We start from the raw sequence: 20,480 nt of genomic DNA on the forward strand, positions 1-20,480 counted from the left end.
GAATTTTTTTGGAGCTGCTTTTTGTGTTTTGGTTTGTTGTCCTTCCCCCACACATCTGATGAGCACGGTTGGCTACATACGGTGCGAAAGAAGTTCAACATACATACCGTACACGATGGCCAGTGGTGACGAATTAAATGTGTACATTGATTTAAAAAAAAACCCCATCCAATTACAAATAGTTTATGATGCAGTAAGTCACGTGATGTCCTCTATGTCCGTATGGCCATGGCTGCACACTGTGCTCCACTCCTGGTCGTCACCAACATTTGACGTTGGATGAAACTATGAATTGTAACGTCACGCAATGGAACATTGAGCAGCCAAGAGAATTGTCCTGACCTTTCAAAGCTAATTCACGAAATTTGGAATTGCCTGAGAAAATATTTTTCTTAGGAAGTTGTACTTTGTGCGGTGTTAAAAGTAATGTTTTTTTTTTAAGCTTCATGCTGTATCACATAAGATTTTAGGTGTATATATGTAGGCAGTACATTGCAATAGTTATGGTTAATGACACGAGATGACTTTTGTGAGTATAAATAACAGCAATTGTACCACTATTATCATAACCCAAAGTAAAAACACGAATGTGACTTCAAAATGTAATAATGATAAAAAAAAACAATTATCTTGCAATATGTAGTTAAACCCAGTGCCTTGGCTCTTTGTGATGTAACACATCAACATTGCAACTTTGTGTGCTATTTTGACCACACTTACAAAAAAGCTCGAGGCAAATGAATGATTTGCTATAGCCTAGCATATACACAGTGTAGTCATGTGTGTATATGGCCTTGACTATAGCCTAGTATATACATGGGACAGCTATGCCTATACGGTAAGGGAAAGAAAGTATTTGACCCCCTGCTGATTTTATACGTTTGCCCACTGACAAGGAAATGATCAGTCTATAATTTTAATGGTAGGTTTACTTGAACAGTGAGAGACAGAATAACAACAACAAAATCCAGAAAAACGCATGTCAAAAATGTTTTAAATTGATTTGCATTTTAATGAGGGAATAAGTATTTGACGCCCCTCTCAATCAGAAAGATTTCTGGCTCCCAGGTGTCTTTTATACAGGTAACGAGCTGAGATTAGGAGCACACTCTTAAAGGGAGTGCTCCCTATCTCAGCTTGTTACCTGTATAAAAGACACCTGTCCCCACAGAAACAATCAATAAATCAGATTCCAAACTCTCCACCATGGCCAAGACCAAAGAGCTCTCCAAGGATGTCAGGGACAAGATTGTAAACCTACACAAGGCTGGAATGGGCTACAAGACCATTGCCAAGCAGCTTGGTGAGAAGGTGACAACAGTTGGTGCGATTATTCGCACATGGAAGAAACACAAAAGAACTGTCAATCTTCCTCGGCCTGGGGCTCCATGCAAGATCTCACCTCGTGGAGTTGCAATGATCATGAGAACGGTGAGGAATCAGCCCAGAACTACACGGGAGAATCTTGTCAATGATCTCAAGGCAGCTGGGACCATAGTCACCAAGAAAACAATTGGTAACACACTACGCCGTGAAGGACTGAAATCCTGCAGCGCCCGCAAGGTCCCTCTGCTCAAGAAAGCACATATACATGCCCGTCTGAAGTTTGTCAATGCACATCTGAATGATTCAGAGGACAACTGGGTGAAAGTGTTGTGGTCAGATGAGACCAAAATGTAGCTCTTTGGCATCAACTCAACTCGCCGTGTTTGGAGGAGGAGGAATGCTGTCTATGACCCCAAGAACACCATCCCCACCGTCAAACATAGAGGTGGAAACATTATGCTTTGGGGGTGTTTTTTTCCGCTAAGGGCACAGGACAACTTCACCGCGTCAAAGGGACGATGGACGGGGCCATGTACCGTCAAATCTTGGGTGTGAACCTCCTTCCCTCAGCCAGGGCATTGAAAATGGGTCGTGGATGGGTATTCCAGCATGACAATGACCCAAAACACACGGCTAAGGCAACAAAGGAGTGGCTCAAGAAGAAGCACATTAAGGTCCTGGAGTGGCCTGTAGTCTCCAGACCTTAATCCCATAGAAAATCTGTGGAGGGAGCTGAAGGTTCGAGTTGCCAAACGTCAGCCTCGAAACTTTAATGACTTGGAGAAGATCTACAAAGAGGAGTGGGACAAAATCCCTCCTGAGATGTTTGCAAACCTGGTGGCCAACTACAAGAAACGTCTGACCTCTGTCATTGCCAACAAGAGTTTTGCCACCAAGTACTAAGTCATGTTTTGCAGAGGGGTCAAATACTTATTTCCCTCATTAAAATGCAAATCCATTTATAACATTTTTGACATGCGTTTTTATGGATTTTTTGTTGTTATTCTGTCTCTCACTGTTCAAATAAACCTACCATTAAAATTATAGAATGATCATTTCTTTGTCAGTGGGCAAACGTACAAAATCAGCATGGGATCAAATGCTTTTTTCCCTCACTGTATGTTGCCTTGCCTGTAGCCCATAGCATTTATACGGGACAGTCACATGTGTATGCAACCCTGGCTATCCACTGAGCTGCTCCATGTATCTCGGCCACTAATACGCACAGCTGTCAACCCATACGGTTTACCACGTATTCTTGTACAGGGAGATTGAGTTTTCGGGTCCATACGGCGTACAGCCGTTTCAATGCGGGCACAAACATTTTTTGTCTAATTGTCTGTGTTTCTCCCTTGTGATGGGACTTTGTAGCATGAACGTTGAGATTTATAAGGAGCACGGGGGTGACCAATAAGGTCTGAATTGGTCCGTAATAAGGTAGGGGGCACTGATAAGGGGTCGACAGGTATGCATACGGACTGCGCCAGGGCCGGCCTCAACAGGCCCTGCCGTCTTGCTTGAAATGCTCCGCTGGAATCGGCCCAACGCTGCTGCGCACCAGGCGTCGGAAATGCGTTTCACTGACAAGTCCGGCCACCTACAATTGGCACGAATTTGTATTCTGGCCGCTGAAATGGGCGATGAAGCTACGTTTTAGCCGAAGCTTAGCTAAGCCGTATTAGGTATTGAATTCGATTCTGTTGCACAGATCTTTCATCGCAGAATCCCTCGTTTGAATGAGGTTCAAATAAATAATAATCACAGTTTCTCACACGGTAATCCGCTGACTCTCGGAAAGAAAAAGAGAGGCGCCAAGAACCACAGCCAAGCGGCGAGGCAGCCAAGCGGCGAGCCGGCGCCAACAATGCCCAAGCTCTGCGGTCCTCTGCGTACGAAGGCGCTATCGGCAAATGAATGAGCTTACATGTGGGAGGAAACCAGAACACCCGGAGAAAGCATACGCCTGCGAGGGGGGAACACTCTATCCCATGCAGACGGAGCAGTGCCGCCTTCTCCTGACGAGCCAGGGGTATAGTGCATTGACGCCCCTACGGGAAGGGAGTTTCACAACATTTGTGCGATCCACAAAACCCTCGTTGCGTCCACAGGGCTGGCTTACAGGGGTGTGCCTCCGCCAATGATAGATTCGAACGTGGGAATCGCCCACGGGATTATCACGTTCCTGCGGAAATCGTTCGGGGTGGAATCGTAGGAATTGAAAACCTGTATATAGCAGGAATCTCCCCCCAGCTCCCTATATATGTATGTTGAACTTCTTTCGCGCCGTACGTAGCCAACCTTGACGATCGGAGGTGCGGGGAAATCGAGCATTTCGGAGCAAGCGGTGCCGATGGAGTGAATGCGGCGTGGTGAGTGGCGTTAGCGTCGGAGTGGCGTTAGCGCTGTGGTGAGCGACGCCTGTTTTGCAGCTGTCCCCGGCATAGGAGGCATGACTAACAAGCAGCACATGTCCAATCACCCACAATCCCCATTGCCCGTGTTCTTCGCCACTCGCTCAGCCCCATGCTCCTCATCTGAACGGCTTCTTTGTTGCGGCCTCTCTCTCTCTCTCTCAGTGTCTCTCTCTGTTTTTTTTTCCTTCGAATGTGCCGCATTCTCCCTCCTACAACGTCCCCGCTGTGGTTATAAAATAATAAAAAGGGGATTTGGGATTGTCCGATAATGAGTTGTTGCCAAAAGTGAAATTGTTAACCATTTTATATTTAAAGCCTTTTAAATATACAGTGCTGCCTTTCATCTCTCGCTGGGTCGCTATCACGTTTCTCCACATCTGCGAGCAATGCTCCTTCATTTATTAGCCTGTGTGTGGTGCGTGTGTGCGTGTGGGGAGCGGTAGTACCTGGTGCGGTGTGCAGTAAACGTCGCCGCTGGGGAGACAAAGGCGGTCGGGCGTGGTGCTGGCCACCCCACCCCCTCGTGTACCGTTACGGCCTTCATAGGTGCTCGCTAACAGCACTTGCCCCTACAAGTCTGTTAAGGCTACACAGGGGATCTTTGTCTTCAGGGAGCGGGAGTGCAGCGGCTAGCACACTGCTCTTCGAACCCGGCGACCCAGGTTCGATTTCCGCTGACGGTCAACACCAGTGACGATTATCTGCACCGGTCCTGGGCCTCCCCTAGGTCGACTCAGCTTAAAATGAGTACCTGGTGTGGTGTGTAAACATCGCCGCTGGGGAGACAAAAGCGGCCGGGCGTGGTGCTGGACACCCACCCCCTCGTGTATTGAGCCGGCCTTCAGAGGTGGTCGCTAACAGCACTTGCCCCAACGGTCTGTTAAGGCTTTACGGGGAATCTTTGTCTTTGTGTGGTGAAACCTAGCTAAAAAAATTAATTAACTCTTCTGTGTGATCAACAAACGAGCCAGCTGGGATATTCCCAAGTGTCCACAATATAAACTGCCAACAGCACATAAATTATCGTTGGCTGTTCATGCAGTCACCTGAATAACCCCCACTTTACTAATGGAATAAGGGTGCAATTAAATTGTTTTTACTTGAATCTTTTCAGTGAAGACAGTGGTGTAATTATTTTATTGTGTTTCCACGAAAGCGCATCATCGTTGAGCCTCTGGATTCAAATTTGTCTAGGGTTTCTGAAATAGTTTGGCCAATATATTTGTTTCCCTGACCATTAATACTTCGTGAAGCAAACATATATCAAGTTATTGGTTCTTTCGGTAAAGTCACGTAGAAGGGAAACAATAAAATAAATAAATAAAGCCAATTACTTTTTTATTTTATTGTTTCCCTTCTACGTGACTTTACCGAAAGAACCAATAATATGAATCCCAGCAGTCACGAAAGCTTTAAATCAAAATTTATATAATATCAAGTTCCTTGGAGAAAGCCCCACGCATGCACAGAGGAAAGACTTCAAACTCCGTGAAAGTGGGAACCTACTTGTTCTTCTGCCCCTGAGCACATCATAATTCCCTGAAGGTGGATATCTTGTGATTACTGTAGCGTCATCTCCGCCGGTAGAGGAGATTATTTTAGGCAGTGCATGACCGCGCGTGGTACCATTAGTTTTGGAGATTTAACACAGTGATTGTAATAGAAGATGCGTTTTAGCCGTGTGCCAATGCACCCCCCCCCCCCCGCTCCACAACATTCATTCGTCACGATTGGGTGACGTTATTTGATTTAAAAATCTTTTGTCTATCGCAAGCTCATTTTCAGTGTTTCTCATTGTTTTTGTTTCGGGACCTTTTTTTTGTTGTTGCCAGTATCAAAGTGTGAAAGAACAAGAAAAGGTTTTACCCTTTTCTGGCAATAAAACAGGTTTTGATTTAAAGCTTTCGTGACTGCAGGGATTCATATTCTTGGTTCTTTCGGTAAAGTCACGTAGAAGGGAAACAATAAAATAATAAAAATATAAAACAATAAAATTCTCACGACGTTTTGACTGCAACACAAGCAATCATCATCAGGTGTGAAAACCACAGCAAGACTTTTTTTTCAAATTTTCTTGCTGTGGTTTTCACACCTGATGATGATTGCTTGTGTTGCAGTCGATACGTCGTGATAATTTCATTGTTTTATATTTTTATTGTTTTATTGTTTCCCTTCTACGTGACTTTACCGAAAGAACCAAGAATATAATAAAACAGGTGTTAAGATGTTCAGACACCAAATAGAAACCTCGCAATTTTTTTTTAACCCTTTTTGCCTCTCTTTATAGTTTGCTCACTTCGAGCTATATATGTCATGATAGTGGCATTCTCTTTGTACTGTTCGCCTTTTAGCGTTCTCTGGTCTGACACTGGCGAGACTAGGCCCTAAAGAATGCTGTCTCTGGCGTAGACCAATCCGTTTCAAAGACAATGCCATATGTTATCAGAGCATGTTTTGTTTGCATGTTCACCACAAGAACTGTGGTGAGTGCAGTACTTGATTCCTTGCAAAAGGTTTTCTATTTGGTGTTTGAATATCTCAACACCTCGTGTTTTATTGCCAGAAAGGGTAAAACCTTTTCAAATTTTTTTCACGAATTGGGTCTTGTTTGTCCAGTGTTGTCTGCTACATTATGCCAAGTGTAAATTTAGCACTATACTTCGTGCACAAGTAGGAAACATTGTGAATATTAGATTCTGAAATGATCCCGTTCCGAACGATTGATTCATGGGTGATCATAACGCGACTAAATTTTTGTTAATTGCTGTTAATTTGTCAAACGGACTAATCGATTCACTCCACTTCTTTAAAAACACAGCTTTTACATGGAAACTACGTGATCGGTTTTGTACAAAAATTTTATTTTTTTAAACCTTCGGAAAGTGGAACCATTCACGGACTCGTTCGAGACTTTGAAGTGACAAATGAAATTATCTTTGAGGACCCTCTGAAGTGGGAAGAGAGTTGCTTCCAATAAGTGTACCGTCTGGAAGGTGGAAGGGAAATACCACCGTCCACCCCCATGCAGAGAGGCTGTCTGCCGGAGATGTTGCAAGACAGTTGTTGGTCCGTGGCGGTGGCTTTTCCAACAGCGTTGTCGCCTGAGTGTGAATCGGGCATGGTGACGAAGTGGCTCAGGAAGGTGACACTTCTCTGGAAGCTTTATGTGCGAAGAAGGCGCAAAGTGAACGCGTGAACTGTGTGTCGGCTTTAACCAGGCCCCGTTTAGCCTCAATGTGTTTGCTGTGTAGGGTCAACGCAGTTGTGAAACAAGGCACGCCTAAAATCGAACCCCCCCCCCCCCCCCAAAAAAAAATGCCTTAATGTTACGCTTTATTTATAACATTTGCGTTGCGGCATGCACTTCAGCACTTGCTTTTGTTTCAGATATGACCGGGTCTATGCAAGAAATCAGTAACGGAGATGTTACCGAGTAAACCATGAAGCTGGTAATTTGCACGGACACCAAAGATAATCGCGTAACATCGCGTGCAAAAACGAAGCCACTGTGTGCAGTCACGCTGAAATTTATAGCCGCACGACATTTTATGTTTGATGTCAACAGTGGCTACGTTTGTGGATGGATGTGACCCCCACCATATAAACATAGAATTTCTACCTAGAATCTGGGAATTTGCATTGTCGAAGAGTCCAAAGAGCATTGGCATATTTTCAATATTGAATGTCTGCAATTGTCCTTTGTCCATGGAAATTGACTGAAACATATCGCAACAAAACTGCCTTGAGGCTGTACATGACAAGTGGCTGACAACTGTGTTTCCAGTGTGTTGTTGATGAACACGTGGTATCAGAAATCGTCCTGGGCCTCCCCTTAAATTGACTGTCCCTTTAAAACATTTAGAAACAGGTGACCCGGGCGGTGGTGTTCGTGACACCACCGCCGCCTCGCGCGCCAACCCCCGGCCTCAATAGATGCTCGCTAGCAGCACTTGCCACAGCTGTCTGCGTGGCTGCGCGTGTGGGGAGGCTCGCGCCTCTCGTGTTTGCCTTCGAGAACAGTTTGCGCGTTGGCGTGGATTAGCGGCGACTTATTGGCAGAACGCGCAAGACACGAGCTCTCTCGACTCTCCAGGAGCCTGTGTCTGGAGACCTCGAGAATTGGCTAGGGTCGAGTGTTTGAGCGCACATGTCGAAGTGCGACTTGTGATGGGTGTGGTTTATGGTGAGCAGGGGCAGGAGAGGATGGGGGGGGGGTACGTCGCAGGCGGTGGCGGCTTGGTGGGGGGGGGGGGTGGCGCATCGCGTATGTCACCACTGCTTGTGTCATTGTCAGTGGCACTGAACCCGGTCACTTCTGGCCGTGGTTCTTTCGGGAGCGACAGATGGCGGCTTCATCCGGCAGGCTGGTGCGGCAGTGGCGCCGTTCAGCCAAGGCCCCTGCCAATGAACGGGCGCGATAATTTCCCGCCGGCCGCACCATTGTATGCAGTGGCTGGCGTAGCTCGGGCGGTAGAACAGCAAGCTCCCGACTGCAAGGGTCACGAGTTTAAATCTCATCCTGGGTTAGGCCGATCTCATCGTGAACCTCTCTCTGGGATTTGGTAATAAGAGCCACTGCCTGGACCAAAAAAAAACTGTCCCTTGTCCTATGGAGAGATGGTCCCTTGTTTTAAAAAATATTTCTTGCAATTTTCCTCCGTAGCCGATATGTCCCCAGCGAGATGAGTGTTGCTATGAAGAGCATACGTGTGTGTTCATGTTGATGTCTATTGCGGACGTGTGGTGGGGCGAGTAGTGGCACAGTGGTTAGCACACTGCATATCTGCTGAAACAGTCCTGGGCCCGAACTCCACCAACCTGAATTAACTAATGTGGTGATGTATGGTCAAAACATCCCCCATGACCTACATTGTATGGGGAAACCTTCGTCTTGCAGTGGATTGTCAATGATCATGAAAATAGTAACTATTTAAAACATTCACATAGCATATTTAATATCTGTGCCTGCCGTGTTACTACTTATGTGTTGCACTCTGTATTCACATGCTGTAGCAATTCAAGCATTTTCACTTGACTTTAAGCGATCAATCTTACTTGCATGCGGACAAAATAGTTTCGATTTGGTTCGTGTGTAAAAAAAGTAGTTGGGGGGGGGGGTAAAAAAAAAACAATGAAAATCATCAGAAAGAAAGTACTCACAATGCTTTCCCCTTCTGTGTTTGTCAAACCTTGGCTTGTGTTCCCTGTGCATTGGACCAACAACCAGGGCTCTGACATTCCTAAGTGTTATGTATTTTCCAGTTCTTCTCTGTTTGGCCTCATAACAAAATCTGACAGCCTTACGTTTTGAATTCATACTTCTGGTTCGGCAATAAATGCGGAGCCTAGGCAGAAACTTGGCAGGCTTTTAGAAAATGTCACGCTGATAATAATAATTGACATCACTTGATCAATCCACTGCTGGATGAAGGTGTCTCCGTGCCATATTGATCATGGGAGTTTATAACCGCGCTTTATCCCCACTGGTCAGTGCGGGATGGTGAAGGGAGAGGTGCCCAGAATCGGTTCACATGTCCACCCGCCACTGATGCTAGCCGTGGCTGGGACTCAAGCTCAGGTTGGCAGCTTCTTCAGTGCGGGGCGTGGTGGCCGATGTGCCGCCCACCGTTCCCCATTTTATAATATTCAACTTCCTCCGTACGTAGCAAACCGCACTAAAAAATACACGTGGGTCGGGCATTTTCTACCTCCGCTTCTGTATGTCGAGGACAAAGACGTCGGTCACGTCCGCGGTGGGAATTCATGTTTGTAAATGTATATGTAAAAAAATATATCAATTTATTTTATAAATGGGTTTTAAAAAAAAAAATACATTTTGATTTAGAAATGGATATGCATGAGTTGTCTGTGAGCGTGGAAATCAAACTGTTTAATTATCAGTAGTCACAAAAAAAGCAAGAGGCAGATGGGCTTAATGGCCATCAACGACCTTAACTTGCTGAAAACATTAATTCCCCGAGCATGTTCCGGGTTAAACATTTCAAAAGTTACTTTTGTCCTCGAGGCGGTGATTGTAGCTGCTCGACGTAAACCGACAATCTGTTCCTCGTGAAACGTTATTTGCGTTTGCGTGCCTTTATCGAGAAAGGACTCGCAAAAGGAAATTGGGCCACCTTGAGACGCGCGTGGAAGTGGCGTAAGTTACGCGCTGGAGCATTTTTATTGCTCGCGTTTTGATTGATGTTGTTTGCAGTGGCTGATTTTTGCTAAAAGGCCACGGGTCTCGCAAATGTGAGTTTTAGCCCTGGTCATTTGAATGAGAGGGGCAGAAATAAAAAAAGAAAAAGAACCCACATGAACCTGGCATCGTGAGTGTTGTGATCTTTTATTTTTATTTTACAAGAAGAATATATTGTCGTGAATCCCAGTCTCACGCAAAAATCTGGCTCGAGTCGGCATTTGAGACCGTGGGGAGATGTCTCTCACTCGAGTTGAATAACTGTGCAGGGGACTTTGTGGTGGGGGACGAAACGGAAGAGAAACGGCACCTAATTGGCACTGCGCATGGTAAATTGTCAAGATTTTTTTTTAATTCTCTCAAAACATTCGTAAAACCCTACCAAGTTTTATCATTTTACTCGTACCCAAATCACCGCAATTGGATTATTGAATTTTATTTGAACACCTTTTTTTGTAAATGCCATTTGTTGAAGGCTTGTTTTTATTTCGGCTTGAGTAAGCGAAATTCAGTTTGACTTGGAGTTCTCTCAATTCTTTTTTGGATGAGAACAGATTATTCCCGGCCAAGTGTTTTTTTTATTTTGCGCAGGAAAAGAGCCGCGCAGTTTGTCCGCGCATTTTGCTGAGGACCGCATTAAATGGTGCAAGCCGGAACCTCCAGGAACATGCCAGGAAATTGTGGAAAGAAGATCACAAATTACGATTTGTGTTCAACATTTTCAACTCTTTAGCATATTCTTGAGATGTGCACATTCTCTATTCGGCTGTTGGTTATCCGGTGACTTCATAGCTATAAGCCTTTGATTTATCACATGTTTTTTTCTAAGTATATTTTGACCTCGGTAAACAAATCTGCGGGGAAAATAGCAAAGTTATCTGAGCAAAGTTCACGCTGGAAAATTTTAACCTTGGAGTCACGTTCGTCAAAAGGTTACTTTCTATTCAAATTGAATTTAAAAAAATACATATTAAAACTACAAAGGCGAAGAGAGATCGTACAGCGGGTAGCGCGCTACTCTGTGAACCCAGCTACCCGAGTTTTATTCCCGGTCATGGCTGATGCCAGTGGCAACCGAAATCTGAATTGGTCATTCCCACATCTAAATCCCTCCTTCATCCAACCTGCACTCACCAGTTTGGTGAAGCATGGCAAAAACAGCCCCCATCAACGATGTGGCATGGGTCGGCTGCCATACACGCATGGATTGAGAATGGCTGGGACTCATTTTTAATTTCATATTTAACACAATGCAGTCATTAATTTTGTCACGTGAAATTAATTGAAGCTACATATGTGCGTTGTTTCGGGCTCTCTCTGCGAGCTTTCTCTGCATCCACGTACGTGTGCACTCCGCGCAGGGATGTTCCAGTAGAATCTCCCCGTACGCACCCGCGCACATACACGCGACGCTCGCACGTACACGCGACGTCTCAATCTGAATGCTGCCTTTGTGCTTTGCTGTTGATGGAGTCAGTGGGGGAGGGGACGGAGGAAAGGCTGTTTCATAGAAATGAAATGAACTTCTCTCTCATCCCCATCCCTTTCCCTTCCCATACCCCCCCCCCCATCCCGAGTCCACCCATAGCCCCATCTCCCCTGTTGTGCACACGCAGACAGTTTAGCATTCACACAGCCTGCCCCGAGGGCCAGAAGGGCTGGGAATTTAAGAGGGTTTAAAGTGCCCTGCAGGCTCGGGCTAGTTGGCTATACCACATCAGAGCCCCCTGGAGAGCTAGACTTTAATTACCCCTAAAAGCATGCCCTTTTTTCCCTCTGGGAATTCAGTGTAAGCACGTGTGCGGTGTGTGTATTTGTACTCAAGTACACACGAATAGATAATCATGGTGAGAAGACCAGGACAGATTGATTTCCCTTGGCTCTCAAGCCTGAGGTCAACTCTTGTGACTGCATCACCCTGAATGCACCCACTCACGTCACATCTCGGACACTCTGCAGGACGGAGTCTGGTTTTAGCACTTTGATTGGAGACTAACTGGGAATGCCGAGCATTGTGGGCTTTGTGGCTGTGAGGTGCACACGAGGTGGCGGTACAACAATGGATTGTTGAATTTATCCGGGATTTGGGAGAGTTCCCACATCACACGTTTGTTTCTGTCCGAACACTCCCCGTTTTCTACCACGTTACAAAAAACTCGGAGACGGAATTGGCCAACCATCCCAATGCAGGGCCCTCCAGAAAAAAATAGCGCGGGACTCAGTGAGGATGGCCCTGGGCAATTAAAGAACATTGTTACTCTTGTTATTAACCCCCAAAAATTGTAGACTGAGCCCCAGGTTTTGGGTCAATCCACTGCAATCTCCAGACAGTGCTTGTTCAGGACATGTTCCACGTGTGTATGTTCAACTTATTTCGCACCGTACGTAGCCAACCATGCTAATCAGAGCTATGTTGGAAGGAATGAGTATTCATTGCAGATTTAATCGTGTATAGCTCCAGTAGCTTCCTAATATCGGAAAGAAAAAAAAGTCCCAGACAGCCACAGAAGCGGATCCGAAAGCGCGCGATGCAGTGGCCATCTTTGTTCGATGGTCAGCCAAAAGCCGCCACTGCGTGGATGACCGGGAGCTCGTGTGATGGTTTTATGCTCCTTGACGAGATCAGCAAGGTATTGTTGTTCATTTGTGGCGAGCACAGCCTTACTGTGTAAGGATAAGCACTGTTGGGGAGGTACCTATGACAGCTGCCATTTACACATGCGGTAGGAGGTGGGAGGGGCTACCTTTGTTTCTCCAATGCTCATGTTGACCGTGCCACACCATTTTTTGGCTAAGCCAACCGAAGAGAAGCCCACAGAAATATTTCACACCAATAGCCGCTGGTGCTGTTGCACGGTCTAGGTGTCAGGGATTAGCCGTATGCTAATCTCTCACACCTAGGCTTGCCAAGTCTGAATGCAGCTAATCCGGGAGATTTTTTAAATTATTATTTTTATTAAATATTTTTCTTAAAATATCCTCAATTACCATCTCCTGGATTGCTTTCAATTTTCACAGGGATATCGATGCCAGTTCTGGTAGACACTCGTGGCCAATGTGGGAGGGTTGGACAACCCGACTGACATCATCTCCCTAATAAGTTTACACTCATTGGTACAGACATGCATGTCATTACACACGATTAGACGAAACGACGTATGCTTCTTCTAAATATTTTGTTTGTTTTTGTCCTTGTTAGTTTGTACATTCCCACCCTGCAATGGCCTATTATAACTCTCGCGATTGCCGAAGATCTTGGGCAATGGGCCTTACCAACTGAACTAATAAAGTCGGAGCGTGAGACTAGTTCCTGGCTCACACTACGTATTATATAATTGTGTAATTATTATTACGATTATCCTGTGGATGGCTTGGCCTGCTTTCTATCAGCTTTCGCATCACACTGTCATCTGTGGGTGGCAAACGAATTGGTTTACTAATGATGGGCATTTTAAATTTGCGAGAGTTTAGGACAAGACTGAAAGCAATTTAGAACTTTACGCTGGCACCGTCCCACGGGGAACGCCAATAAACCTTCCTCCCACAACGTTCGGGGGCCCAAATTCAGAAATATTGGCTTTTGAAATGTAATGTTTCTAAAACGTACACTCAACCATTTTATTTTGGCATATTTCGGCCTTCTAGTACCTTCTAGTACCTTCTAGACCTTCTAGAATATCATAAGAACGTTCTCACTCCTTCACGGTGACGTGAGTGTATTCGAGACAACACGCAGCGGGGTTCCGCGTGGTGCCGTCCTCCCCAGGAGGATGCGCCCCTGCTGAATCGATTCCCGAGCACTGCGCGATTGATTCTCAGATGCCCACGCCGAGGGTCAGATTGGCGCGTCGGCGAGTGTTTATGTTCATGGCCAGCGTTTGGTGAAAAAAAATGCGCCGATATCTTCTTCTTCTTCTTCTTCACCACCACCACCACGGCCGCGAACGAGGCAAAATCAGCACCACACGATGGTGAATCGGCCATTTCGTTATAGTTGTGAATCTGGCCCCTGGTGGAGATTTCTATTTTTTTTTATCATAAAGTTTGCTGCAGCCTGATTAGGAATGATTGACTGATCCATTTGTCTTCGACAGTCTTCTGCTAAATTCATTGACAAAGACACTCATGTTATTACTGTTTATTCCTTGGCAGAGGGAAGGGCTTTTTTTTTGTTGTTACGGGGCTTTTCATGCCCATTGCCACGGACGGAGGAGGCCGCTACTCTCTCGGTCGCTCATTTACATTCAGAGCTGGCTTCCCGCTACCCCTCGGCTGGTTAAATTTATTTATTTTTCACACGGCCGTAGATCCCAGCCCTTTGATGTGTGTGTGTGTGCACGCATGTGTGGACTTATTTTGCGCTGTACATAGACGACCTCCCCAATCGGCGGCGGGGGGGAAGGACGACGAACTAAAACACAAAAAAGCAGTTATAAAGAAATGAGTTTCCAATGTAAATGACGATTTAAAAGTGCGTATCTCTGGTGGCTTCCCGATGTGTCGGAAGGAAGAGCGTTCCAGACGGCCGCAGAAGCGCGTCTGAAAGCAAGCGCGTCTGATGGATGGGAAGTTGTTTTTTTATTTTATTGTTTTTACTTCAAATCAAAACGGCACGACGCCATCATCACCGTCCCCATCTCTGCCCCCGTGCTGGGAGCCACTGTGCCATCTCCGAGCCGCCGGTGCCCCAAGCTACTCCCACAGCCCCTCGTTAGGGCCTTAAACGTTGTCGCGCGTTATGGCACGCGGTTAAGCGTAAAACACGCTCGCTCGCTCATGAGAGTTTGTAATTACGGTTCGGTATGGACTATGAAAAACGGATTTTGCTCGTGTAAAAGACTGTGATATGAATAGATTTTCATAGCCCGTTACTGTTCATCAATGAGTATTTATAACACAGCCTGGTCGGTGATGTAGTTCCAGCACTCGATTCAAACATTGTGGGTTTGTCAGTTGGCATCCTAAGTCGGCCTTGACGCAGCCACATCATCTATCCCGGGGTTGATAAAAATAAGTACCGCTTTATAGGTTGTTAATAGGTTAGTTGTTTTATGGAAACTAAACGAAACTTTTATATATAGCTCTTTTTTAAAAGCGACCTGGCCGCAAATGATAGCTCAACGAAGTGGCTTATCGCGTGAAAATTTATAGCAGCCAAATTCTCTAAAAGCAAGTTTATTAACGTGGAGGGCAACACCGGAGGACCCAGAGAAAATGTAACGCGACCACAGGGAGAACACGCAAACTCCAACTATATAACAGGCATGAGGGTCTGGTTCAAACCCACGACCTCCTGTATACCAAGCGAGGTAGTTAACATCTACGCCACCCTCATTGCGACTGACCACCTCTCCAGGCTCGTTAGTGCCTGCAAATGTATCGACTTTTAATTCACGGATTGGCTTCATTTTATTTAAATTGTCCTGCGCTTGTACCCTCCACACGTAAACAATGTAAATGAGAACCAGATAGACCGACGCATGTTGACGCTACGCGTGTGGGTGTTGTCATCTATCTTTATAAAGTCACCGGTAGCTGGCTACACCCGATTTCTATCGGCTTAATTATCACACTCCGAGGGAGGCGATTTGATCGATTTTCCATTGTACGATTGGAGGCACGGAGCATCAATGTAAGAATCGATTGGATCCAATGACTCGATCTCTCATTACGTCTGCTAGGGATGTAGTCATTCGTCGATTACGTTAAATATATAAGCAATACACACATCTTTACATTCTATAGATTCATACTGCTACACATTCTATACGTACTACATGGGTAATTATAACTGAATCGTGACCGATTATCGGATTGATTGGATTGTGGAGGAGATAATCGATGCTTTCTTACTGAACGCACGCAAATAGGTCCCGCGATGCCACTCACATCATGCCACTCCCATCATGCCACTCACATCATGCCACTCCCATCATGCCACTCACATCATGCAACTCCCATCATGCCACTCCCATCATGCCACTCCCATCATGCCACTCACATCATGCCACTCCCATCATGCCACTCACATCATGCAACTCCCATCATGCCATTCCCAGCATGCCACTCCCATCATGCCACTCCCATCATGCCACTCCCATCATGCCACTCCCATCATGCAACTCCAATCATGCCACTCCCATCATGCCACTCACATTATGCCACTCCCAGCATGCCACTCCCAGCATGCCACTCCCAGCATGCCACTCCCAGCATGCCACTCCCAGCATATACCACTCCCATCATGCCACTCCCATCATGCCACTCCCATCATGCCACTCCCAGCATGCCACTCCCATCATGCCACTCCCAGCAAGCCACTCCCAGCATATACCACTCCCATCATGCCAATCCCAGCATGCCATTCCCATCATGCCACTCTCTTCTCACTTAGTCCCCGTATCGCGTACACTTCAGAATATAAAATCTTTATCTGGAGGAATCCGATGAGCTATGAAGCTCTTTTTCACAGATGTCCAGTATGGACGGGTCAGCAATTTATTTCTTCTTTTGGGGGGGGGGGGGGAGAGTGGAGGTGGTGAAGGCGGCGTTCTGATTCGCACATTTCGCTATGAACCTGGCGACCTGAGTTCGATTCCGGCTGATAGCTGAACTGATCGTGGGCAACTCCCCACCAACCACCTCCGCCAGCCACTTTTACTAACTGCACAGACCAACATGGGGAAGTATTATTTACCGGCAAGGTGTGGGGAGGCCTTCGTCCATTGGTGGATTGAAACGGAGCTGCAAGTTACGAACTCGGGGGCCACATTGCGATGAAGTTATGAAACGCTCGAGGGATTTCTGGGCGAATTCAAATAAACGAGCAGCATTGCAAGTGGAACAAACTAAAAAAAGCCTTATTTAAAAAAAAGACTAAACTACAAATACTTTACACCGACAAAATAAAGAGCAACATCCTATTATTATTTTTACACTTCAATGCCTACGTGACCAATTGACGATGCTTTCTGATTAAGCTCATTTGTCAACAAAGCATCAGGTCTCACAGTCAAACTGCAATCGCGAGATTACCTATCGTCGAGGCTTCATTGATCCGAACAGCATTATCATAATAATCATCATCATCATCAGAAGCAAAATTGACAGCATCATCCCGAAGACGGTTCGTTAGAAAATCACCCTCGTTACCTTGGAGTTCCACTTACGGAGCGAGTGACACGTCGTAAGGGGACAAATGCAAAGCCATAGTCGGTGCACTCCCGCCAAACTGCCTCGCAGTGTTCTCTTCACCGGAGATGCTACGGTTCTTTTTTCCCCTCCCAATATGAACTTTCATGTCCCCCACCTGGGCGTGGGGCAGTGAGCCCAGTTTTTTTCGCGACGTACTCAGGGCCGCTGCTGTTCGAGGAAATGTTGTTCCCACCACCACCACCACCCCCCCCCCCCCACCTCCCACAAACACTTCAGTTCTGTGATCGGCGCTGCGTGCCGGGGCTCGCTCTGGGTCGGAAATTCGAAGGAAAACAATAAAAAGCACGAGATGAGCCAATTGTAAATTGTAAGCGCCCTTGCAAAAAGTTGGGGGGAAAGGAAGCTGGCGGTATGTTACGTTAACGAGGGAAACAGTTGGAACGCTTCATAAGTGACGGGAGCGTGGGGCCATTGCATCCTGAGCGGGCGCATGTAATTTGCGTGTGTGTGTGTGCGTGTGTGTGTGTGTGCGCGTGTCCGCGCGCGTGTGTGCCATGGTTCCATGCAGGAACGGCAGCAGCTGGCGCAGGGCTGCAGCCGGGCCAGTGCATCGTCAAGGTGAACGGCTCGAACGTGAGCAAGGCGAGCCACGCCTCTGTCATCGCGCACGTCACCGCCTTCCGCAGCCAGCGCCAGGCGCCGCAGGTGGGGGCAACGTCCACCTCGGAGGAAGAGCTCCTCCTCCCCCCTCCCCTCCCCCCTGCTCCCTCTGCGCGTCCCACGTGTGGACGCCCCCGTCCACGAGCGGGTCGCATAAGCGCGTGGCCACGCGCCTAATGTGAAATTGACCGTGACGCTCGCGGAATGGTCATCAAGGCTGCGCGTTTGACAATATTGATGGGAAAGTTTTGAGCTCCGATCATGAAGCCCAGTCGTTGCGCGAAATGCCAGCTTTCCAAATGCAACGTGAACTCACAGAGCATCAAAGTGGGGACCGGGCAACGTGACGAGTCCATCGTCGCCAATGCATTCCCTTAATTCCGATGCCAAATAAACAGGGTCCCGCATAAGGACGTTTTTTTTTTTTGTGGTCAACAGCTGTTTGGCATTTGGAGAAACCTGGGAGAAATCCCACCTGCACTCGAGGTGCCACTGAACACACCGCTAAATTGATCTTGAGCTGAGCGCCGCTACCGCGCGTGTGGCTCAGCCCGGTGGAGACTGCGAGCGTTCCGACCGCGGCCGCGTGCCCCCCCGCGATGGACGACGCACGTTGAAAATTCTCCCGCGCACTGCACGTGGCCGATCGACCGTGCTAATCGGAGGCGCGACGGGTGCCGCGTGGGGGGCGCAGGAGGACGTGCGCTGGGTGTACAGCTCCCCAGCGGGCCTTTCGGACGGCGAGACGGAACGGCGGCCCGGAGGAGGAGGAGGAGGAGGAGGAGGCGGCGTGCTGATGACGCCGTGCCGGAGCGACGGCGAGCCCTGCGCCTCGCCGTGCGGCTCCAGCCCCGCCAGGTCGTCGCCCTGCGCCAGGCGCCAGCTGCCGCTCGTGCCCTCGCTCGCCTGCTCGTTCAACTCGGGCTCCTGCTGCCCGCTGGACGACACGTCGTTCGGGACCGACCTCATCTCGGAGCTGGCCGAGAGCAAGCTGGAGGAAGGTGCGTGAGTGACCTGCGTGACCTGCGTCTTGGCACAAGAAAAACTAAACTATGAATTTTTTTTTTTTATTTCACCAGGTAAGGGGCCCCACTGGGCTATATAGCTCTCTTATCGGAAGCGGCCTGGCCAAGTATGCTAGCTCAACCACGTGGCTTATCACGTGTAAATTTATAGCAGCCACATACTCTAAGGTCACCCCCATAGTGCACTTCCTGCCTGTCCCCTCTGCTCTTTTTTCTTTTCTGTCATCCATCGCTTCCTCAAGGCAATTGCCGGCTGAAATGAGCATTGATGCGGTGTTCGTCTCCTGCTTACGGTCCTGAGGCAGTGGAGGAAATTCCACATTTTTATGGCAGAGCCGAGTCCGTCCATAGGACAGCCACTGTTTGAATTCCCCACCACGTGGTACTTATTTAATCGACCTTGAAGGGATGCAAGTATTCTTGCTGTAAAAGTTCTGAAAACGTTTTACTGCATTAATGCGTTCGTGTGAATGTCTGTATACTCACATTGTAAGCACGTTTGTGTGCACAGTAACAGATGTTGAAAAAAATATTGAAGTTGATTCTAAAAAGCACATTTCATAGCAAAACAATACTTGTTTTAAACCACGTTACACTTTTCTCTTCATATTTGGACAATATTATATTTATGTGTGCACATACAAAATGTTTTTTTTTCAATGTAAGAAGTACGAGTCTTTATTTCTTTTTAAAATGCGGATGAATTGTATTAATCACAGGTGGGACTGAGATTTCCTGCGTATTGCTGGTATGGGCAAACGTTGTATTATTTACCGCAGTTGCTAAGCACAGGGCTTTTTTTAACACAACGCCTTTATCAACAAATCGATAACGTAGCACTTAAAAAATAACTCGTTTCTTTAGGGCTGTTTTTTGTGTTTAGTTCGTCTGTCCTTCCCCTGCACCTCTGATTAGCATGGTTGGTTACGTACGGTGCGAAAGAAGTTCAACGTACATGCACAACAACAACCGCCATTCGCCATTAAGTGGTGGTGACGTCACCACGACGCTTGTGCCAGGCCATGTGCACCTTGAGGCCACGTGAAGTGTCGAACGCCCGCTGGCAGGAGGTCACGGGGCAGACCCAGGTGCCACGGGTCGACTGACTGAGATGACTGGCTGATGCACGACCTGTGCCCCCTACTGTGCCAACCTGCTGTGCTTTAGCCACCCGGCACTCCGCTCGTTGTTGTGAGTGTCGCTCCTCTGCCCTCCGTTGTTGTTGGAGGGCGACTGCCTCCAACTGCCCAGTAGCATCCTTCACGAGCCTCCTCCACAGAGGCCGATCTTGACACTGCTGGTACCAGTCATCGGCAAGTCCACTCAGCTCCATGTCCTCCTGTACCACATCACTCCATCTCTTCTCTAGCCCGTGCCGTGCCCGTTTAGCCCCCTCGATCCGGCCGAACAAAAGCTGTTTCGGCATGCGGTGGCTGGGCATGCGGGCTACATGACCCAGCCAATGCAGCCTTGCCTGCTGGAGGAGCTCACCGATGGGACCTTGCCCAGATCTTTCAAGGATTTGTGAGCTCCTCACACAATCCAGCCTGGTTAAACCCAGGATGGATCGTAGGCAGGCTAGCCTTAATGTTTCTAACCGGCGAAGATGTTCCATTAGGGGGGGGTCCACGTTTCGCAAGCGTAGAGAAGGGAGGGAATGACCGTGGCCGAGAAGACCTGAAGCTTAGTGCGGAGCGACAG

General features: G+C 47.4%; 1 protein-coding gene across 3 annotated transcripts in view; it reads left to right on the forward strand.

Annotated features, from left to right (window-relative positions):
- Positions 1-20,480, forward strand: part of LOC116945250 (phosphatidylinositol 3,4,5-trisphosphate-dependent Rac exchanger 2 protein-like) — a 192,920-nt gene that overhangs the window by 94,969 nt on the left and 77,471 nt on the right. For all 3 annotated transcript variants that reach the window (XM_032959592.2, XM_032959593.2, XM_032959594.2), the window contains exons 21-22: positions 17,663-17,799; positions 18,449-18,755. In XM_032959592.2, coding sequence (XP_032815483.2) covers positions 17,663-17,799; positions 18,449-18,755 — 444 coding nt within the window. The remainder of the gene's footprint in view (positions 1-17,662; positions 17,800-18,448; positions 18,756-20,480) is intronic.

Source organism: Petromyzon marinus, chromosome 23, assembly GCF_048934315.1.
Source record: "Petromyzon marinus isolate PM22_M1 ecotype Great Lakes invasive population chromosome 23, UKy_Petmar_22M1.pri1.0, whole genome shotgun sequence".
NCBI lineage: Eukaryota > Metazoa > Chordata > Hyperoartia > Petromyzontiformes > Petromyzontidae > Petromyzon > Petromyzon marinus.